Raw genomic sequence first — 23,911 nt, 5'->3', positions numbered from 1 at the left:
GCCGATTCAACATGTTGAATCGGCCATGCATCGGGTCTGGCAGTCGGACCAAATAATCACTCTGATTGGCTGTTCAGCTAGCAAATCAGTGCATGAGAAGCGAAGCGGAAGTGAGGGATGTAAACAAACGATTTAAGAAGGCACACACAGACTGCTATTCATTTTCATCTCATCATGGCGATCTGGAATGATGCAAACGAAGACCTGCTCATCACCTTGATCCAGGAGAGGCCAGCTCTGTATGATATTACGGAGAAAAGATACTCTTCTTCTTCTCTGTCTTCCGGTTGTTGCCTCTTTTGAATGACGAATACACACTACCGCCGCCTGCTGGTAAGGAGAGTTATTGCCGCTTTTTATTATGCTAGCATTTGCAAATTAGCCCATATGTGAAGTATAGATGAGTTACATTTGCAGATATTTGGTCATAAACCAGAGCATTAGACACATAAGCTGTACTTCACACAACTACTATTTAGCAAATACTAGCTTGTTACCACACTAAAGCATAATTCCAAACATGCTAAATATTAAGCCGGAAAAACATCAGCATTCTTATTGTCTACATTTATTGCACATGAACAGTTTCGAATCGAATATCAATACCAATACAAAATGCCTGCATATAAAACATCTATAGGCAGTTGTAAAATATTGACCTTGCAATTGGATCATAAACTAAATGTGATTTTACATTATGAAAATATCAGGCAGCATGTGTGGCCAGCTTGAAAAGAGCAACGATGACTCTTCGGTAAGTCAAGGTCAGGCTGAACAGATGTTCTGCAGAGCACACAGTATCACACTTTGAGTGGTGATGTGCGACACAGATGTCACTGCGGTCATGTAAAAGACGTACAGAAGAAAGTATTAGAAAAGGAAAGCAGTGATTCTACAGCTGGACGGATCACAGGATGTGAAAAGTATAACAAAGAGCATATGTAGCCTAATGTTTAACAGTGTGTTTATCAGACTTTCACCAAGGCCATTAAGCAAGAAATATGTGAGAATCCACCCTGTGGTCCCAATCCGCTCCAAAAATGTAATAGCTTCTTACTTAGCACATGGTTCACCCTTAGGTTAAATGGACCTCCAATCGTTTTTCAATGATCCTGATAACCAAAAACATAACCTCATTGACGGAGATAAGGCTTTCAATTGTAGCTAAATGTATGGATAGTTTCTGAATTCAATAGTTTGAGCTATGTTTTCAACAGTGTGCAGGTTTAATATTGTTTTGTAGACGCACATCTCACCTTCAAAGGATGTTCTGCTGATAAGTATTGTCTTAAAGAGCAGCCAGGGGACATGATAATTTACAATAATTACAACTGATCGTTAGGCATAGCTAAATGAAACAAGATGTACAGAAGTTAATGTTCTAATCTCCACTTTGAATAATTTCCCTCCTTGGTTCTCTTTGAAGTTTGCCATTATTGACGCTTCCAATACATTTAGACAGCAACCACTTATAGTACTGGAGAAAAGACTCCACGTAAATATATGCTTATTTATGCGAGCAGCAAGTCCTCGGCTGAAAAGCGTGATTCATTACATGCTGTCATACATATATTACTGTCAGTCAGCACGGGAAAGTGTATTTCTTCAACTAAATTAAGTGCTTGAAGAGGCAAAGATAACCTTTGAGGTGACCTTTGAGGCGACCTTTGTGCGCCCACATTTGATAAAAACACACAAACAGACAAAAAATGCCTGTGACTGTCCTTGGGAATAAATGTGCAGTGGAACGTGCCTGATAATTCTTGAGGACAAAACCAGCACTGCTCAACCGTACATATTTGTATTTCTTTGTAATCAGCACATGACAGAACAGGAATAATCTTTTCTTTTCTGCACACACAAAATGATTTTGCAGGTTCGTCGACAAGTTTACGATGAGCAATTAATAGTGATGAGTAAATACAAAAATGCACACACTTAAAGAGATTAAAAATGCGTAGACTGTGAATATGTGTGTGTGCGTGCATGTTTGTGTATATGAAAGTGAGTGTGTGGGAGGCCAGTATTCTTGTTATTGAATGAAAGGTTGTGCCTGTTAGACTGGTTTGTGCTGAATGTGGTTTGGCTCACGTTCAACACATTTCTTCTCTGGGCAATGGGCATATTTTTATTTTACAAGAGCGGCTCTCAAATGATCTCATGATTGATTACATTTGTTCTTAAGAGGAGAACTATAAAATGATCTGCCTTAAACCTGCCCCATTGCATTTTTGTTTTTTATCTTCATATTTTATCAATTTTATATTCTGTAACTAGCCTGAGAAGGCATTTGTTTTCTCTTGTTTCTGTTATTCATTCATTTAGGATCTAATCTCATTAAACATGAAAGACTTCAGGAGCTCCATTTAATCTAAAATGAAGGATTTCCCCGATTTTTTCCACTTAAAGCTATATTATTTATCTTATGACAGACACACATATTCCTTCTCTTAGAAAGGAAAAGTTAAAGTAATTATGAATACAACAACTTGCTGCGTAGGGTTACCACTCATGTTCATAGAAGAAGAGTTCAGCAAAAGTTATGTAGTCTCAATTCAAATCTCATCCTCTTAGATACACGAGCTCATGCTTTATCACAAATATTTGTTCAAACAAATCCCCCATCATACTTGGACAATCTGACTCAGGTAAATACATGATTTGCTCACACTGAGAAAATATCAGACAGATATTCAAATGGCAACAGGTAGAAGACATTTGGTTATGAAACAGCGTGGGCTGTGTGGATTTGTTGTAAATGTGCATCACAATATTGCATGACCTTTCAGTTGGGACACTTTGCATGAAGTTTGCATTCCTTTAACATTTCAGACTGTGGGAGGGTACAAACTGTTTCTCTACTGGGTATGATATTTACACTAACCTGCACTTACTTGTATTCACATGCTACGAAATGTTACAGTATGTCCCCCATCTGAAACATGTTATAATATAGTTGTTGGTGTTCTTGGGGTGTCACACTGACTGTTTACACTCTTGGCAATATGGTCCTGTCATTTTTGTGTCATTTTGTTCTAAGCTTGACTGCTTAATAAATAAGTAGCTTTCTTTGCAAGTTCACATATGAGTTTCCATCAATGCATCTTATATTTATCTGGAATCCCCTGCAACATCTAGGGACATCAAATGTGTTTTTGTTTTTTTATATTTGACTAATGACTGTATTTCTCTCCTCATCTCAATAGGCAAATTGGCAGCTCTGTCAGAAAACCTCTGTTGCTGCTAAACATAGAGCAGCTCTGTCATTACTGAAAATCAGCAGCATGACAGTATCAATAACAATGACACTAGTTGAGATGTCTAACACTGTAAGTGATGGTTTGCAAATATCTAGAGGCTGAGCGAGGTTATTTTAGACAGTTTATTGACAGAGAAAGTTTGTATCCTAATCTTTTTCACACAACCCTTGCACTGCTTTTCTTAACTGTGCGTTCATAAAATAATATGTCAGATAATCATTTGAGTTGTAATACATTAATGTGAGGAGTTATATGGATGTTTGTGTGTGTGTGTGTGTGTGTGTGTGTGTGTGTGTGTGTGTGTGTGTGTGTGTGTGTGTGTGTGTGTGTGTGTGTGTGTGTGTGTGTGTGTGTGTGTGTGTGTGCGCGCACGTTGTCTCTATCGTAACCGCATCCTCCTACTAGTTCTCATGCAACTCTTTTCTCATTCTTTGGTAACACTCCCCCTCCCTTATTTTCCTGCAAGTCTTATTCTTTTCAGTGACAAACTGCTGTTCTCAGATTGATTGATACAGTGTTGCCTCTCTCTTTCAGTCCCAAATGCTTTTTGCAAAGTGGATTTTCTTGCACTTCCTGCGCAACAATATACATTTAAAAAAAGAAAACCTGAAAAACGTAATTTTACAACGTAGCCTAGATAAAAGTATTCCTAAGGGCCTATTAATGATCTGTGACCAAATTAACTTGAGTTTAATTTACATTAATTATTTGAGTAAGATAATAATATAATAGCATAAGCAGAATAATATAATATAATAAACATAATAAACTAATTTAAATAAAACCTTTGATGTACTATAAATATGTTAATAACTACATATTTTAATACCCTTTAGTTAAGATCATTGTTTTCATGTCAAATGAAATGAAATGTGCATTTGATTGCTCAATAATAATACTAATATTTGTTTGAAAAGATCACCAGTTGCTTCCTGTTTCTGTTGGAACCGCGCGCGCACCCGGACTGTATGGAGTGAGAGCGCGAGGCAGCGGGGAAACATCACGTGGTGACATATCTCTACCACTGACGTCATCGTCCCCATCTCCAGGCAACCCCTCCATCAGCACACACGTCACCATACGACCGAGCCTCGCGGTTGCTCGGCAACAGTGACTTGCGCTCGAGCCCGGCCTTGCCTTGCACCCAGCTCGGAGCTCTGACGCGGGTGTGACGTTAATAAGGTGGGTATCAATTTGTTATGGTGGCGGGGGGAGGAGGAGAGGAGGAGGAGTTCCCCCTGTGAGTGCCGAGGCTCTGCTCTGCATTCCGGCGGAGCGCACAGATACACACAGTCGCAGCCGAGTCCCGGGCTGAAAAACTTGTTGTATGAACTCACAACTCAAAATAAGACGGGAAGAAAAAAGTTGCTCCGCGCGTGTTTTCTACAGTTTTTCCTCCCTATTGTCGTTGTTGTTTTTTCCATCTTCTTGTGGAATGGTTTACATTTTTTCTGGGTACTTTGAGAGAAGGTGGTTTATGTCCGATTTTTAAGGTAAGACGAGACTCCTCTCTCCAAAATACCTACTTTTTACTACCTCAGAGGCAATAAACCGTTTCTGTAATTTTCTTGCACACCAAAAGTGCTTTCGTTTTTAGTTAAGCTGATTTGTCTTTTACTTTCTATTTAACATTAACAAAAGCGACCTACATTTTGTAATCAAATGATGTCTATATGATTAACACATTAGGAGAAGTTATCCGTTTTTGATCATTTTTTTTAGAAACTCGAAAATGTGTATGTTTAAAAAAATATTTTTAGAGGATAACACTGAAGAACATTTTGATAGAACCTTACTCAGTCCACTCTAGTGAGACTTTCTCCCACTGACATCATTTGTTATACAAGCAAGTTTTCACCCTGCTGCATGTGATGTAGAGCCCTGCCTTTGGTGCACACCATTACATACGTGTATCTACCTATCACAAAATAAGAATGTAATGCAATTGTGTAAACTATATCTGAATATGTAGTGAAATTAAAGCAAGTGTTTTTCTCTGCAGGTATTAACCCAAACCTATCCCAACGCTGTAACTCCAAACTGTTGATGCACCATGGTGATCCTGACAGAGAGCACCCAGGGGGCTCAGTCCAGCTCGGCCCAGGGAAGACCCCTGCAGGTCGGCTTCTACGAGATCATCCGCACGCTGGGCAAGGGAAACTTTGCCGTGGTGAAACTGGCCAGACATAAAGTCACCAAGACACAGGTCAGCATCTCTGCTATAATTCTGTGGCTGTTTTTTTAAAGATGCATAACCTTTCAAATTATAATTTTTTGACATTTACAATTTATCTTTTTTCTTCAGGTGGCCATTAAAATCATTGATAAGACCAGATTGAACCCCTCCAACCTGGAGAAAATATACAGAGAGGTGCAGATAATGAAGCTTCTTAACCACCCTCATATCATCAAACTCTACCAGGTGTGTATAATTGTTCATGTTTGTGCAGTGTTGTTCTATGCATGGCTGCAGCAGTAGTTGTTCAACCTGTACTACATCCTCAATGGCGAAGCTTGGTTGTGTGACGGCCCCAAGTGCAGAGAGCCAGTCTGAACACACGCATGCATCTGGGAGGGAAAATGCAATGGTGTTATCATTGATATGTGGATGCAGCCGTGCCAAATAAGGAGAATTTGTTAACCAAGTGATATTGTACCAGCTCACTGCAGGACTTTGGTAGAAGAGATTGTAGAGATAGCGCTTCTGGTTAAAGCTTCGTCCACAGGTCTGGACATCGAGCCCAATTACCAGCCGTTAAAGCCCGGTGCAAAGTGTCAGCGCTTCACATGAACCCAATTAGCCTTCCTGCAATTCAATTGAAGACTTAGTGGAAATAATTGACTATTTCTCCTCGGATGGCCTTTCTGGTGTTCTGGCTCGTGCCTGGCAAGAAAAGGCAAAAACACACAATGCCCTTTCTTTTTTCTTCCTTTGGACTCATTCTGCCCTTTGTTAAACTCTGTGCTGTTTTGCTACTTTATGAGATTAGACCTACTTAATGTCTGATTTTAAGAAACTAAGCAGTATTTACTGTGAAATCATGTCTCAAATCAAACAAGCTCCTGTCGAGACGGAGCAATTTGTCCATAAATCTATCAGAAATGTAAATAATTTACAAAAATCACCTTGTTAACTGTTAACCGAGAAAAGGATATACTAATTGCATTAGATTGGATTATGATCAGGTCAAGGTAAAGGTGGCTCTCAAGTCTAACATGGATGACCTCTGTTTGTATCCTGCATGTGATGCATCCTCTTTAATCTGCATGCCCCTTGTCTGAGGTGATGCGAGTCAGATGGTTGATACTCGATGAAGGGAAGGAGGTGGTCTGAGACCTTTTGGCTGTTAAATCAGCTGCTGCTTCTCTAACCGGTCTCATGAGAGTAACATTTCGTTTCCCCTCTCTAGTCGAGGATCATTTAAGCCTCTCCCTTTCTCTTTGTCTCCTCTGTTTGACCTTGTGTAAATGGCACATTCCTCTTATCCCCTTGAACAACACCCCACTACTGTGCGGCAGTACAACCTCTGCTGATCTCAAACACACAAAATATCCATCCCTGTATTATCTGTAACTGCTTTTTCCTATTCAGAGGATGGCTCAAGTCAATCCCGTCACACTGGAGGAGCTGCCAGATAATCACTAAAGCGGCAATAATGTAGTCCCCTAATTGATTAGTCAATTGACAGAAAAAGAATGACCACGTTTTTGATAATCGATGGTGGAAATATGGAAATAATATGGAATTATCAATTATATCAGACTGAATTATGAGCAATATTTATAAAATGCTGCACAAGGCCTGTCAAATATGTGCATGTGATGGAAGAAGGAGACCATTAAATGTTTTAGGTTAGAATATTTTGCAGCTTAAACAACCTTAAAGCTACTTTATGGAAAACAAAATGGAAAATATGAATGTTAAGGAGGTAATCTTCCTTCTGGGATAGCTCGAGGGTGCTTGACGTGCCGTGCCTGCTCTTCAGTGCTGTGACGTCAGCAGCACCTCAAGGTGACAGAGCCCCGGAGAGCTGCCCTATCGGACGGACAAAGACTGCCCCCCCCCCCCCCCCGCTTTGAGGAGCGGTGGATTGAATCCTTCTTCTCTTGCTGGAGCATTCAGTTTAATTTTGTGACATTTGATTCACAGCAGTTTTTCCCAGAAAGGGCTTTGATATCTGACAACAAAAAAAAGTCTTTGTATTGCAACCTTTCTGCTCAGCTGCCCTGTTCCTGAGGGCTCTCCTGGGGAATGGGAGCTTGTTATGAGCTCAAGGAATGAATTGGGAATTGTGTCTTTCCGGCCTATAGTGCAAAGAGTGTATTGAGTGATTGCACTCATGGTGTTTTTGATACACTAGACGTACACGTGAATACTGCCCCATGTGAATTTGTCTCTCAGTTTCCTGGAATTAAAGAGATAGGGGGAGTAGTGTTGAAATACAACACTAGGACTGTTGCCAACTCGTGTCAGCCTCATGAAGAACATCTCCAAACATTTGATAGTAGTCTATCTGTCCGAAAGATATGCATTTTACACATTTCCCTTTTGGGTGTGTTTTAACATAATTGATACAGGGAATAATGAGACGAGGAATTTGGTGGTTAGAATGTTCTTATGCCAAGAGATGCCTGGAGCGGGCTAAACAGATGACTTTGGAACTGGTTTTACGCTGTGTCATAGCCAGCTGCCAATGGCATAGTCAGTTAAAACTCTGTCTTGTTTCCTTTTGCTTAGGTCATGGAGACCAAAGACATGCTGTACATTGTGACAGAGTATGCGAAGAATGGAGAAATGTTTGGTGAGTTCAGCTTTCAATTTTTTTTTATATTTTACTTTTAAAATGAATATTGGCCAAATATGTTCTCCAATAGATAAAATAATATACATTTTCAAGTCAGAAACTTGGCATTGAATTAAAATATCCTTTCTCCCTACAGACCACCTGACGACAAATGGCCGCATGAGTGAAGATGAGGCGCGAAAGAAGTTTTGGCAGATTCTTACAGCTGTGGACTATTGCCATCAACACCACATTGTTCACCGTGACCTTAAAACCGAGAACCTGCTGCTGGATGCCAACATGAACATCAAAATAGCCGGTAGGTCTGGTGCTTTGTGACTTCGATTAGAACGGTTAATTTGTTTTGATTAGAAAGCATGTTTTGAATCTAATATTATCTTTTCATACCCCTGTCTGTCTCATGTGTGGGAAACTATATATTAAAGCTCATTATGATCTGGTCTTTCGACAATGATAAGGACATGACACTGACAAATACACTGAAAGGCATCGTGCACTTTCAGCGCGATGAGCTCCTCATGTGGGAAACAGAGAAAACTGAGAAGTTTTAATAATAACAGTTTTGTGTATCTCTTTCTGTGTCTTACAGACTTTGGATTCGGAAACTTCTATAATGCAGGGGAGCCCCTGGCTACATGGTGTGGCAGCCCGCCTTATGCTGCCCCTGAAGTGTTTGAAGGGAAAGAGTATGAGGGGCCTCAGCTGGACATATGGGTAAGCTTATAGAAGTAATATATAGAGCATTATTAATTCTAGCATTTTTTTCCTTTATATGCTTAAGTTCTCCGGTTTGCTATTTTCTATACAGAGCCTTGGTGTGGTGCTTTATGTTCTGGTCTGCGGCTCGCTTCCATTTGATGGACCCAGCCTTCCTGCACTGAGACAGAGAGTCACTGAGGGACGATTCAGAATCCCTTTCTTCATGTCTCAAGGTATAACGGCAATACAATCATAAAAAATACTGTCTAATCTTCCAAGTGTTGTGAATCCAAGACTCATTCCTTGTTTTCCATCCTCCAGACTGTGAAAACCTGATCCGTAAGATGCTGGTGGTGGACCCGTCCCGGAGGATCACCATGGCCCAGATCAAGCAGCACCGCTGGATGCTGGCAGACCCCACAGCCGCCCACCAGACCCTCAGCCACTCCCTGACAGAGTACAACTCCAACCTGGGGGACTACAGTGAACCAGTGCTGGGCATCATGAACACACTGGGCATCGACCGCCAAAAAACTATCGAGGTAAATTCAAGATTCAATTGTTACTATGTCGTCTCCAAAGAGATTTTACTCAACAAGGGCAGCAAGCCCGAACACAGACATTGCTTTAACTCTAACAATACAGATGAGAAGAGCTAAAGTAAGCTGTAAAGAGAGAAAGTGACAGATACAAGCTGGCATTAAGAGCCACAGAAGGATAACGGCAACACCACTAATCTGCTGTCTGTCCTCTTCCACAGTCTCTGCAGAGCAGCAGCTACAACCACTTTTCTGCTATCTACTACCTGCTGCTGGAGAGAGTGAGAGAGCACCGCAGCCAGCAGCTGAGCCGCCAGCAGACCTGGAGCCAGAGACCCAGGAGCACCTCCGACTCCCCCGGCCCAGAGGTGAGCACTCCAGCAATTTGATTGTCATACAACGTCAGATTAGAGAGGCTGGCAAAAAGGACAGTGTACAGATCAAAAGTGCACTCTATGACTTGTCTACCTCCTGTAGCCCTCCATTCCATTGTGATGTAACCTGCCACTTTATACTTGGATTCTAAAACGTTGTGTGCCTTGTGCTTGTTTCTAGGCGATCATGGAGTCAGCTGACAGCTTTACATCTACAGCATTTTCCATTCCTGCCCAAAGCACTGCTCCAGTGTACCCGGAGATGGAGTATGACCAAGCTGGATTGTTTCAGGTAAAAATTGATTACATTTGACAGCCTTCTACTGTTGGCAGCTCAGTGTTAGGAGAGTTCGCCATTATCTTCTACTAACAGTCCCACTCTTTGTGTTTCAGCGTGTGGTGTTTCCAGTGGAGGCCAGCCTAAACCGACTACTCTGGAACCGCTCCATTTCCCCCAACAGCCTGCTGGAGACCAGCATCAGTGAAGAGGTGCGACCCAGAGACCTGGAGGAAGAGGAGGCAACACAAACCTTTGCGCCTTTGCTCGCTCCCAGCACAACTTCCCGCAGACACACACTGGCTGAGGTGTCGGCCCGTTTCCACCAGTGCAACCCTCCATGTAAGTATGTTATACATAAACCATTAGTTTGAAAGGCTTCACTATACAGCACATTTTGATGCCCACTGTTGCATATCCAACGTTTTAATTGTTTTGCCTGTTGTGTTTCTGTAGGCATTGTGGTCTGTCCTTCCGATGGTGCCTCTTCTGACGGCTGTCTGAAGTCCTCGTCTAGTCCAGCCCACACTTTGCAGGATGCTATGGGTGGGATGTCAACACTTCTGGCCTCTCGTGCTGAAAGTGGAGCCCTGCTGCCTACTGAGACCCACCTGACCCTCTCCTCCCACCTCCTGCCCCAGGCCCAGGGCAGCCTGCCCGCTGTCAGCTTCCAGGAGGGTCGCCGAGCCTCTGACACCTCCCTCACACAAGGTACAGTGCATTCATCCACTCTGATTCATCCATCCTTTTTTTATTATAATTTGTCCCTTTATGCGATCAAAGGAGCATTTTCAATAACTTTCCATTGTCTTTTCACAGGCCTCAAAGCTTTCCGGCAGCAGCTGAGGAAAAACACACGCACCAAAGGGCTTCTGGGATTAAATAAGATCAAAGGTCTGACGAGGCAAGTCATTTCTCCCCCCTCCAGTAACCGCGGCAGCCGAGGGTCTCTGGGTCCGGCGCTCTCTGAACACCGCAGCATGCTGGAGGAGGTGCTGCACCAGCAAAGGTGAGAAACGTGAGCAATATTACTGAAGAGCTTGATGTTGATGTCTGAGGTGGCCAATCAGGTCAGACTTTACAGCCTTGATGTTAATAGTCTTCTGTCTCTATTTTTCAGGATGCTACAGATCCAGATCCAACCTCAGCCTCTGGTCCAAGCTGCTCCGATCGCATCTACCCAGAATCCCCTGCTGTTTCTCGTCCGGCAGCAGTCACCCTCTCCTCCACCCGCTACAGTGTTTGCTTCCTCGTCCATCTTTGACACCCCTACCCCCTCTGCCCTGCCTCCTCAGCAAACGTCAGTAGGTTTACAGCACAGCCCGTGGAAACAGAGCTTGGAGACTTCCTCCTCCGGCTGCTGCTCATCATCCTCCTCAGCCTGCTACGCCTCTTCTCTGTCCCCCGTGGCCTCCGCTGCTTACCTCCTTGAGGCTCGTCTGCACATCAGCCAGCAAACCCCCCCTCCCTCCCACATCGGCCTCCAACAGCTGCCCCAGTCGACAACACAAGGCACCTTCCCCATCATGTCCAAGCCAGGGGCGTGGAGCACGGACTCGGCCTCCAGCACAGACCCGGACCAGCAGGACTCGTGTCTGTCCACACAGCAGCAGCTCAGTAGCTGTGTGATGGTGAAGTAAAACGATCCCGACCAGATATTTTTTTCTTTGTGGAAGATAAAGATTTGGAGCCGTAAAAAGAAAAAAAGCAGAAGTGAGGAAGAAGAACAAAAGCAGATGCAAGTGACACATGTACACTTCATTTAACAACATGCGGTACACATGGGAGAATGTGTATGTTGTGTATACTTTAATAACTTTAATATAAGCTAAAGACTAAGCAATAATTAGACTCTGGAAAAGGCGCTAAACCCGTATCAGAGAGCAAGAGAAGCAATAATAGACTAAAAGGCAGCGCCCTAATGATAGTGTCACTTGAATGAAATGGAGTTGAGGTAGCTGATAAAGTTGCGTCTCCCGTGCTTTGATGCTGTTTTTCTGAGACGCGACCTTTGTTGAATACAGGAAGGCTCCCTCTTCCTTCTTGTTTATAGACACTTTTGTGTCATTTCCTGTTCTCTATGTTTTTCAATTGACTGGACAGAAGACCAAAACATTTTTTTTCCACTTTGTTCGCCTTTCTAAAGAGACATCTCTCTGTAGCAGTGCAATTAACATGCAGTATAGTGTCCGAAGCTTCACTGAAGGAGTTCATTTGTATTGAAACTGTGATTTGTTTTTCTTCTGTGCAAGATAATTATAGTTACGCAAATGCTGCTTTTACCTCAAGCCGCAAAAGACTGCTACATCCTCATCAGCCAAAAACTGAAGGACGATGGTGTCTCACTGATTGAGTAAAGCACAACAGGTACATTCCTTCAGCTTGGTAGCACCCTACACATGTGGATACACTGATCCGTATTCCCTTGTTTGATAAACACCTTCTCGTTAGATGCTTTTACTACCTCCACAGGCAACACATTAGAAACCTGTAAAAAGAATCCCCGAAGAAAAGGGTGTCAATCCCAGTATATCAGAGGAAACAACATTTTCAAATGCACAGAACAAAGACTGTGGGAAATGTGCAATATTTCACATTGAAATACCAAGGAAGCATAAGGCGTTATATAGGATGGTCAAATGTACATTTGCCTGAGGTGTTTGTGTTCTTATTTGTAATGTATCTCTTTGCTGTGCTAGCTAGCTGTCTAGAACAGGTACTATTTATGTGACATAATAACATGTTACTGTAGAAATTGAGAAAAAATACTCAAGGCATTTCAAAATGTTGTTTCTTCTCACAGCATGCTTGTAGGTCTTTAACTGAAAGGAAGAATTTGAGTTTTACTAAAGAGCAAACAGCACAAGAGATGGGTGATCTATCAGATACACTACTGACTACTCACTTTGAATGCTGTCTGAAAATGTAGCAAGGTGGTTAGCAAACATATTTCACATGATCTCCTTAGCTGTTGCCATGGGAACACTCTGGCAACCACCAAATCCCGAAGCTACAAGTGCTATCTATACCTATAGCTTAACATGGTGGTATTCATTTTTGTACTTTTCTAGAATAGAAAAAAAAGTCAGGATATAGCAATACTATGTTGTGCTGGAAGCTGAACTTCACACAGTTTAAGGCTGAACGAGATGTGTAATATATTATAAGCTTATTAAGCCCTCTCATATCTGTGAAACAACTTGTAGAAGAGCAGTGTTTTTGCAAACCAAGTTCTGTTTTGGAAAAAGTGTTGATGTTTCTATAGAACAACTTTGGTTTATTGCACTCACTACAAACACTTGTGCCTTTGAACAAGCTCCTTATCTGAGGTCTTCATCTCCGATCATTACATTAAAGAAAGAAGCTTAATGGCCCTTTTGAGATCTTCTCGGACCTCTCTCTCTTCTTCTGTATCGGACCTTTGAACTTGCTGTGTAAATAGAAGCGAAAATTGCACTTTATTTATGACGAAAACAATTCTTCACAAACTATTGAAACACTAAGACTCTTGATGCAGTTCTCTTTTTTGATAAAAAAAATAATAAGATCCTATTTCCTGGTTTGTAACTTGATCGTGTGTGTGTGTGTGTGTGTGTGTGTGTGTGTGTGTGTGTGTGTGTGTGTGTGTGTGTGTGTGTGTGTGTGTGTGTGTGTGTGTGTGTGTGTGTGTGTGTGTGTGTGTGTGTGTGTGTGTGTGTGTGTGTGTGTGTGTGTGTGTGTGTGTGTGTGTGGAGGAGGAGAGAGAAAGGAGAGAGAATGTCAGTTCAAGAAAGATTGTGTATTTATGTGGCTATTTATTTAAATAAAGTTCCCTTCCTAAACTGTCTGTTGTCTGGATGTTTTTCAATAACTTATATCTACGGTTAACATGTCGGTCGATATTTCATTATGATAAAGGAATATGAAGGAAACCACTAAAGCAAAGCAAGATAAGATCAGATGTACTTTATGGATCCCAAATTGGGAAATGTTTTTGTTACAGAAGCTAAAAAACAAGGCATTGCACATAATTAGAAATGAAAAAAAGTAGAAAATGAACAACTATAAAATATAAACATTTAAAAAATCGAAATAAAACAGGACTTGACTGTAACTATTTGACAATTAAAACACTATTGAAGGGCCAATTTACAGCTAACATAAAATAAAAGTAGGATAGTATTTACATTAAGTGAGCAAGAAATGCCATACTAAATTATATAAATGTAGAATTAACCTTTTCTATTTTGACATGTTTAATTCTCACATGTGATTATCGTAGACATTGTAGGCACAGCCTTATGCAAATCTAGATTTCTCACACATACTGAATGAGCATGTGACAAACAAAACCTTCTGCATCCTTAAATCTAATGATAGATATGCAATACCTCTTAATACCTGTCTATAATACTAATAATCATCCTTAACAGTGACAACCGCTAATAATCAATCAATCAATGTTTATTTATATAGCCCAATATCACAAATGTTACATTTGTCTCAGTGGACTTCACAGTGTCTACAGAATATCAGTATGACAATACGACACCCTCTGTCCTTAGACCAGGGGTGGGGAACCTTTTTCCTCTCAAGGGCCATTTCAATTTTTTCAACATCCTCAGAGGGCCGTACAAATTATTGACCTCTGCTTAAAAATCACAGCCCATTCATTTGGCCTTTCTTTCATGCTGTGCAAAGAAAAAGCAACCTCTTAATACAGATATCTTACCCTGACTCGTGCATGCATTCACGTGCACAGTTGTTGCATGACCACCAAAACAGAAAGATATGGACACAAGATGTGTGCAAATGTATATAGTTTCTTATCCATGTGGACATGATTTAAGTGGGGGGGGACCTAACCTCCTCTAGGGGGGTCCGGGGGGCATGCTCCCCCGGGAAGATTTTTTTTTTTAATATTGAAGTTAAAAGCATCAATCTGGTGCACTTTGAGAGCAAAATTAAGAGATCTATGGAAACAGAACTGTAAGCAGATTTACTTTTTCTTTATGGATATTTTACAAATCACTCTCCTTTCAAACTGTATTCTTGTTTATTAATAACAACTTTTTTTTTTACTGTCATATAGTATTTTATACCTGTTTACTTTATTCTCTTGTTTTTTGATAAGTATAATGATCATATAAAGATGTGCCTTTACCTCACTGGTTGGAGAAAAAGCTTCTTATATTCGTTAGCATAGCTAGCTAACAAGATGCTAATAACAACACAGTTATTGACTGTATGATCAGAATGACAGATGAACAGATCGCGACTGGGTTTACAACTAAAGACACAGCCACGCAAAAACTGCAGCATGTGTAGCCTACGGATTTATGGGTAGCCTACTGCAATTTTTTGAAGTCCCGGAGTGGCGTTCTGGTGCTCTCCGTCAGCACTGCACCCCTGTCAGACGAGACATATACCACCTGATGACACGTTAGGCTCGTGTTGTGTTCAAGGACCATGACTGTTGCCAGGAAAAACAGGCACTCGCTTGTTTAATTATTTTGCGGTCTAGATTTCTTTAATTTTTTTCTTTTTTGCGTGTGTTTATAAATTACCTCGAGGGCCAAACCAAATGGTCTCGCGGGCCGTATACGCCCCGGGGGCCGGAGGTTCCCCACCCCTGCCTTAGACCCTCACATCGTACAAGGAAAAACTTCCAGAGAAAACCCACAGTTTAAAGGGAAAAATGGGAGAAATAATAATAATAATTATTGTGGGATAAAAACATTGTGTATTCCTAAATACTGTTTTATCTTTATAATATTTTGATAGCAACTTGATTAAGTCTCCCTACTCCAGGGTTATTACAGGAGCAGAATAACCAGTGCGTTTTCCAGACTAAAGACTTCTAATGACGCCTCACCCTCTTCCACCAACTGATGACGAGGCTCTCTGATGATGCACTCGCTGGCACCCTATGATTATCTCGTGATGCAGAGTGATGATGCATTGCACCCCCATGACCCTCCTGCTGGCCGCTTATTCATCAAACTGAGAATGGACAGGTGTTTGACGTCTAACAGGAAAGGCTATGTGAGAATGGAGTGACGCAACAGCAAAATGAGAAGGCAGACCATCCAAGTGAGCTCTGCTGCTCTACTCTGGCTGCGTGCTCGTTATCTCCACTTAGTCAAGAGAAAGAAAATAAACTCCGATTTAACTGAATTTTCCAGACTTAATGATGTGTTGCTTGTTTCATGTACATATTTACACTGTCTGACACATCCATGTTCACACCTATTTAATATAACGAATACTGTGACATTTGGCATATGACCCTTGAGGAGTTGCTTGTGGGAATGAGCGTAAAAGGAATGCCATGCATTTAAAAAACAGACGTCACAAACTCATCTGTCATCAGCTGATGCCCGCTGCAGACGTGAACCTTGCATGAGCTATTAAGCTTTTCGTAACAAGCTACAGCACACTGTGACCATCTGACTTGTTAATGTATGTTCTTTTTCAGAATCAGAATTAGAAACAGGTTTAGAGCCAAGTAGGTTAACACATACGAGGAATTTGCCTTGGTGTAAATGGTGCCCACATAAACACAGTTAGAACATTTAAACTATTATGCGTTAAGATATAGAAACTTATTTAATAATGATAATGGGTTTCATTTATAAAGCACTTCATACTTTACTTCAAATCCCGAAGTGCTACAAGCAGTGAGCATGAACAGTATAAAAACATTACACAACACAGTAGAATGAATAAAAAGCAATAAAAACAAACAATAAAAATAAAATAAAAGGGTGGTAATAAATAAAAGGTCTAGGGAAAGGCTCTATGGAATAGATGGGTTTTGAGGCCTTTTTTAAAAGCCTCCACGGTCTGTGGTGCTTTTATGTGGTCGGGGAGAGCATTCCACAGACTGGGAGCAGCCGAGCAGAAGGCCCGGTCTCCCATAGTACGGAGCTTAGTCCTGGGGGGTCTGAGGAGGTTGGAGTTGCTGGAGTGGGTGGTCCGCAAGGAGGTATGGGGGGTGAGGAGTTCCTTGAGGTAGGGAGGGGCAGTTCCATGGATACACTGGTGGGTGAGGACGGAGACCTTGAATTCGATCCTCAATTCCACGGGTAGCCAGTGTAGTGATTTAAGGATGGGGGTGATGTGTTCATATTTGCTTAGTACTTTTTTTTATCATATTGTTTATTATATTATAACTTAGTACTTTTTAACGCATAAGATATTCAACACTAAGCTATGTGGCTCTTTCCTGCTTCAACGCTGCAAATTTCCCCTCTGTGGGACTAATAAAGGTATTCTGATTCTGATAACGGGACGAATTTGTACAAAGGGGCACACAGCAATGTAGTGCCGACTTTCTTACACGCTGGAAGGCCAATCGCTTTTCTTTACCCCGAAATCCTCTCGTTCTTGCTCTCGGTGTGACATAACAAACTGTCAAACTGTCAAGCTGTAAAAACTCTGTACTCAAACCGGAAGTACTCAGCCGCACACCCAGCCGCCGGATAGGGTGCACACTTTCTGCGAGGTAAGCGCAGCAGGGTGTGCTCTGTCAGCCACAGCCCAGATTTCTCCTCGGTTACAACCGGGTTAAAGGAGAATGTGGGGCAGCAGCTGCTGACCAGAAAAGCCGGTCAGGGGCAGTAGGGTGGAATGTTGTTGTTGGACGACAGTGCGCGTATACATCGGGGCTACACCCACTGTACCCATAGAGTCCAGTAGAGGGCGGAGCCTGTGAGAGATATAACGTTGGGTTACGTATTGTAACCCTTGTGATATTAGCACAGGCGGAGCCCTCTACTCAGGGCACTGTCTGTCCTATTCCGCTCGCTGTGTAGGATGATAGTCAGGAGGCGAGGCCTCCTTTTATACGGTGTGATGCACGCGCATTTAGGTAGGCCTGCCCAAGGCCGGCTACGTCTATAGAAGTCTCAGTGGGAGAATGCTCGCAGGGTAAGGTAGTACCCATAGCGTCCAGTAGAGGGCTCCGCTTGTGCTAATATGACAAGGGTTACAATACGTAACCCAACGTTACATCAGGCTTAGGAGACACAACTATTTGTGAGTTTTTTTTCTTGAGATGGGTGCTCAACAAGAAAAATTATTATATCAGCTTCATCCACACTAAATAAACTTCTACCAATTGGTAAGAGAAGAAAATCCAATCTAGAAAGTGGAATTTACAAAGCATTTGGGGATTTTGACAAGAGTATTACGCACGCAAGTGTGACTTCGATGGACCTTTCTCACCCTCTGTACTCCCCAACACACTCATCATCACATGCACACACACGTACAGAAAGTAAAAAGAATCCAAGGTTCCACGCAAAGAATGCTCGCCATAAAACATTCAGAGAGTTTTGAATAAGTAACTTAGGTTATCAAAAGTTAAAGTGCATTGAGCACAGAGGTTTTTCCCGAATGTATTTGTGTCCACAAAAGCAGAAGACAGAGAAGATTGGGGGGAAGCAGCGGCTGGGGAGAAATACTGTAACAAACTTCCCACCTCAATGAGAATCAAACGAGAGGGGAAGTTAATGTCTGATGACAAAAGGGAAATTCTGACTCATGAGAACAATTATATTCCATTAGCCCGGGGAACAGTTGCATAAGAAACGTTGTTGTGGGACAGATACTGTACACATAAACCCACTGACCTGAAATACAGCACATAGAAAACACTCAATATTATCAGGAAGCCTCTGCAGTGGGCTTTTGGATTCCTCCCCTTTATGTGAGATTAGCACCCTCCTAATTGTGCGAACGTGAGTGAGACACTGTACACATGCGTCACTCCCAATAATCAGGACGATATGAATACCAGAGGATATGTGGAACTTTAGAGGTTTAGACAACTATCGGATGTGCTCGACAGCAGAGTTTGTTGCTACATGAGTTACTTCACTGATCCTGCTGGGACGAGCAGCAGCCAAAGGAAGCCTAGATGTTTTTATTTTAAAAATAACCTTCCCAAGACTATCAGCAGAAAACATTTGAGGACAATACTGATACAACTCTGATTTAGAGCTAGAACTGATTAAGTGCTATCATTAGGCTATAGTGTCCATAAACATGTTTTTTGGAAACATTTTCAGGAATCGTTTGGGAACAACCTAACTTTAATCAACTTAAAAAGGAGCAACAAATAGATGTTGTCGTGCACATTTCCCCGTTGCGAGACAAATAAAGGATTTCTGATTCTGATGTTAATTTTATATTTACAGAAGGGTTTTGTCTAAACCGGGTAACAGGGGCCCTGCGCCCTCATACCAAGATGCTGTGTGAAGTGATGATAGAAAACAATGTTTTTGCTCGTCAAAAAAGGAATAATTACTCCAAAAAAGTGAAAATCTTGTCAAATAGATCGTCAGATGGCATGGACAGCTTTGTTTTTACGGAGCTCCGAAGTCGCCTTGTTGTTTATGTCCGCGGCTCCATCTTGTATAAGGGTGTCATGTTCTCGCAATAATTGATATATTGTGGTGACACGTTATTGGACATAATTCACCTCTCGTATTGTGTTGCCACACGGACCCTTTAGTGGGAACACCTGTAGCGTTAGCTGCCATTCTTGCTAGCTCGTCAAGCAGAGCAGTTCATGTGATAACCTCTCTGTTATTAATGGCTAATAAAGATTGGAACTCTGTTCTTAATACACCGCCTCCGACTCCCTTTTCCTGGCACTACAATATCTTATATACAAGATCAGCGCCACAGTATTGCCCTCACACTATATTTTTCTAGAAAAACCACTGTACAGCATCCACTGAACAAAAGTGATTACAGGTTTGAAAGACATGTTTTACTCACCTTGCTTTACTATTACTGTCAAGCTAGATAATTGGTGCTATACTTATTGGCCACTTAAGCTCATTCACTGGTAAATATATTTGACTTTAAAAGGAGTCTCCCTAAACCAGTTCAAGTGTCTAAGAAGATAAATGTTGTTGACGGATTAAAGCCCTCTGAGACAAATCTGTAAAATTAAAACTGACTTGACCTGAGCTCATGGGACTTCTGGAGGAAGTGAATAACAAAAGCGTGGAAAGAACTCTCTCGTTTGTTTTTGTCAACAGCCTGCACATGATATTAATCACATGGCACTGCCGAGAAATACAAGTTTTTTAGATGACTCTTCTGCACTTTTTGTCATTTGTTAACTCTTCAAACTAAAGCATTGGGAGACTTGTTTATTTACTTCGTCAGATGTTTGTGGGCACCTTTGTGGTGATATTGTACACTTGGGGAATTTTAACTATGCTTGTCGATGATGACCACCCAAGTAGATTTGGTTTCTGGGAAGCTTGAGTGTCCCATTGGGTGGAGGCGGTGCAGGTTAAGCCTGACCTTTAGATCCACACATCCATACCAAATTATGACACAGCAAAGGACTGAAGCTGGGGAGCATCACAGCATTGGAGCTAAAACAAAGCATTAGTAATTACTAGTGTTAACTGTAGCTGTCTGAGAAGAAGCCACCAAGCTTACAGGTGACCAGCACTAAGGTCTCAAATTTCCTACACTGCACATCTAAGATTTAATTAAACTAGCTTCCAACCAAACTCTGAAACTGTATCTGTTTCAATCAATTAATATGGTTTACATATTATGGAAGAATACTAAACACCATTTATTTTTTGAAATTACGCAATGGAATGGTGTAATGGAAAATGTTATAGTTGGCTTATAAGAAAACCATTCCGTTCCTCCGACCTCCCTCTAAATTTGCTGGAATAAGTATTAAGAAAACCATCTTGCTGTCCTCAACTGTAGCTTTGGCCCTGGTGTTGGTAACTGAATTTGTTAGGCATAGTATGAATGTATATTTGTCACGAACTTGGAAACACAAGCTAAAGGACTCAAATGCACGACCCGGGAGACAGAGGTAAAGTATGAGTACAATACTTTATCCAAAATAGGTTTACAAAATCGACAAAAATTATCGACACTCTTAACGAAGTTAAAAAAGGCTCAAAAAAGGTACAAAGAAAATCGCTCACTAAGTGAGGAACAAAACTTACAAAGTAATTCAGGAGCATGAATCAGGCTTGAGATAAGATAAGTGATCACTGGTAAGCAGACTACTGACATGGAGACAGGACAAGACGAACTGACACAAGACAAGGGAAGGCTGGGGAATTTAAACAAAAGGTATCTGGCACAGGTGAAAACAATCAGGGGCTGACGCTGATGAGAGCGGGAGACACACACAAGGAAGGCTTCTCAATTCTCTAATTTCCTTCTTTTTTTTCTCCCCTCCTCGACTCCCCTCCTCGACTCCTATTCTCGTGTCTTAGTCCCACCCACAGGAGATGCGAGCGACGGAGTCGAGGAGGGGAACCGAGGAGAGAGGAGGGGAAGCAGCAGGCGGTTAGAGAAATGAGAACTCATCTCCTCTGAGCGGTCATTTTAAAGAGATGTCCATTTACGATGACAGGAGGCACAGCAGCCCTCTGTCTGATGGACAGATGTGTTCATGATGACTTATATATTTACTTTGATTCATTGACAGTGCGGTATAATGAGACAATAACAGGCTACAGATGCGGACATATACACACACATATATTTATATAAATATATGCAATTTCAGATTCAAACAAGTAACACGTAACACAATCAGAGACTGGATATATCGCCCATCCCAGCCCCCTCCCCCAAGCACAAAACTTCACAGACATGTTTTGTATAGGTATGGCCTTAATACAATATATGTTTCCGGGCTTGAAAAATAAATAGTACAACAAAAGTGTCACCAGCTCATTACGCTTGAATCAGTAACCTAAAACTCACTCCTTATCCTCTTAAGAAGATATGGACTAATATGTGAAGTTGTGTGAATTGACTGTTTATGTTCTCATCAAAAATGCAATCATTAGAAAGGAGCTACCATGTCATATACAAGGCCTACAAGACCAAAACACCAATGAGTAATTGGCCTCACTGTGACGCTCCATTCATAGCATCAATGCTCCACATACCACAGACACTGCATATTAGGTTAATATGCTGCCAATGTTCTCCCGAAGTGAGGACAACACCCAGGACTTCTGATTTGGAGGCTCATACATCACCAGGACTGGTGTGGCTTTACAGCAGAGAGAGATTAAAGGGAGGTGCATAACACACACACACACACACACACACACACACACACACACACACACACACACACACACACACACACACACACACACACACACACACACACACACACACACACACACACACACACACACACACACACACACACACACAGTGTCAGCTGTGAGAGCTATGACGCACTTTGGGCTCTGTTGATATTGTACAGCAGGCTTTGGCGTCTGTGTGAGCATTCCATTACAGGCATTACATTCCATCACTCTCATGCTTAGTTCACAAAGCAGCTGTGTGTGTCTGTGTGCGTGCACGTCTGTGTGTACGTGCTAGGATGTGTATGTGCTGAATTGGACTCTTAACCTTTGTCTACAACAAAAAAACAGCACTGAACAACAATTCATAAGAAATAAATAAGGTCTGGAGCCACTTGTGAGAACAGTGCAGAAAGACAAGAGTGGTAGAGTATTAGGGTAGGTAAAAAATAAATACGGGGCCAGGGGAGGGAGATAACATTCAGAGGAATTACATTTCCAGAGTAAAATATTTCTAAGGAAAAAGGCCTACAGTGGATAATAATAATAATAATAATAATAATAATAATAATAATAATAATAATAATAATAATAATACATGAGACTTGTATAGCGCTTTTCAGGAAACTCAAAGACGCTTGGATGACCTAATCAGATTATTTCTAAAATCAGATTTAGCAATAACGAAACACTTTTAGCCCAGAACATTTAACATTTAGGAGACTTTGCTTTCAATTGACAATTATCATTGTTCAAGAGAAACAACCTACTGCTTTGATAACGTGTATATATTCAACTTTCAAACAATTGAACAAACTTTAAATTAATTTAGCTCCCAAAGTCTACGGCAGCTGCTACTGAAAATGACAGTATGGATATACATAACTCAATAAATGCAATGTTCCATTTCATGAACTCCTTTTGTTGACAAAACTGTTCAACATTACCAGCCTCATCCTTGAACTCCATGTGCTCTCTTTTCTGTAAAAGTGGAGATGGGATGTACAGTAGTTGAGTTGTTTCTGAATATCATGTGATTTACTGCGTTTTCCTCCTTGTCTTATCTCCAGTGTTTGATCTCTCTCTGCACGTTTTTCTAACAACATGCATAGGAGAAGTGTTTAGCGCAACTGATCAGAGAGCAGTCACTGTGCCTTGTTGCACCACATGGTTGTATTATGGCACAGGAGTGTCAGAAGTTGTGTCTCCGTGGAAACTTTGAGGACTTGAAGTCAGACCGTAGGTGCGTCACAGAGCCTGAGTCCTGGGCCTCCGGCTTCGGTTACGCTTGGCTTGTGACACCAGAGATAGTGCTACTACTTTGTTGCCACGAGACCACACGTTGCAGGTGGGTGTCATGGGGATTAACAACACCCCCCACCCCCTGCGGCTTCTTCCTGCACTACAAAGAGCCTGAGTTTAGTTGTTGAGACTTTTCTAACAGGACACCCTCATATGTGGTTTTATAACCACATCTGTTTGTCAACTCTTAAACTCTTGATGTTCCCCTTAAACCTTCACTTTGTGTTTTTTAAGAATATTTTTAGTGGAGGATAACCACTTTGGTCCAGAACTGAAATATCTCAGCAACAGTTGAAATACCATGAATGGTTTGTAATGAAATGGTGAACTGACATTCATTTTTCTCAGACTATAAATCCTGACCATGACAGCAGTAGTCTTTTTTTTATACATACTTTAAATATTATGCTTGTTGTAAAAGCTAACCGCAGGTATTCTCTGTTGAAAACTAGAAGATTTACAGTGTTGGTATTTCAGTAACTATATCAAATAAATCCCTTGGATGACAAAAACAGTTATTGTTGGATTTCTGTTTTATTTCCTGTGTTCTTCCTTTGTTTTGGACA

At 41.5% G+C, this 23,911-nt stretch overlaps 1 protein-coding gene across 2 annotated transcripts; it reads left to right on the top strand.

Moving 5' to 3' along the window:
• Positions 1-4,533: 4,533 nt before the first annotated feature.
• Positions 4,534-13,761, top strand: sik1 (salt-inducible kinase 1). 2 transcript variants are annotated; one of them, XM_034110367.2, is made up of 14 exons: positions 4,534-4,753; positions 5,263-5,466; positions 5,566-5,682; positions 7,999-8,062; positions 8,202-8,363; positions 8,655-8,779; positions 8,874-8,997; positions 9,086-9,306; positions 9,525-9,671; positions 9,859-9,969; positions 10,071-10,296; positions 10,411-10,665; positions 10,774-10,963; positions 11,075-13,761. In XM_034110367.2, the coding sequence occupies exons 2-14, from the start codon at positions 5,314-5,316 to the stop codon at positions 11,592-11,594; spliced, it is 2,415 nt and encodes an 804-aa protein (XP_033966258.1). In that variant the 5' UTR covers positions 4,534-4,753; positions 5,263-5,313; the 3' UTR covers positions 11,595-13,761. The 2 variants fall into 2 exon arrangements, with proteins under 2 accessions (XP_033966258.1, XP_033966259.1); XM_034110368.1 differs by having other exon boundaries at positions 10,774-10,972; positions 11,075-11,157.
• Positions 13,762-23,911: the final 10,150 nt, after the last annotated feature.

This window comes from Pseudochaenichthys georgianus, chromosome 21, assembly GCF_902827115.2.
Source record: "Pseudochaenichthys georgianus chromosome 21, fPseGeo1.2, whole genome shotgun sequence".
In the NCBI taxonomy this organism is placed as follows: domain Eukaryota; kingdom Metazoa; phylum Chordata; class Actinopteri; order Perciformes; family Channichthyidae; genus Pseudochaenichthys; species Pseudochaenichthys georgianus.
Note: the sequence above shows the minus strand (reverse complement) of the source record. Positions and strands in the feature narration are given on the sequence as shown.

Bases quoted from the DNA above. Each gene is read 5' to 3' on its own strand.
- sik1 (XM_034110367.2), top strand. From the start codon at position 5,314: ATGGTGATCCTGACAGAGAGCACCCAGGGGGCTCAGTCCAGCTCGGCC. The intron at 8,780-8,873 runs GTAAGCTTATAG...TTTTCTATACAG, and splicing joins GGCCTCAGCTGGACATATGG to AGCCTTGGTGTGGTGCTTTA. The intron at 10,964-11,074 runs GTGAGAAACGTG...TCTATTTTTCAG, and splicing joins GAGGTGCTGCACCAGCAAAG to GATGCTACAGATCCAGATCC.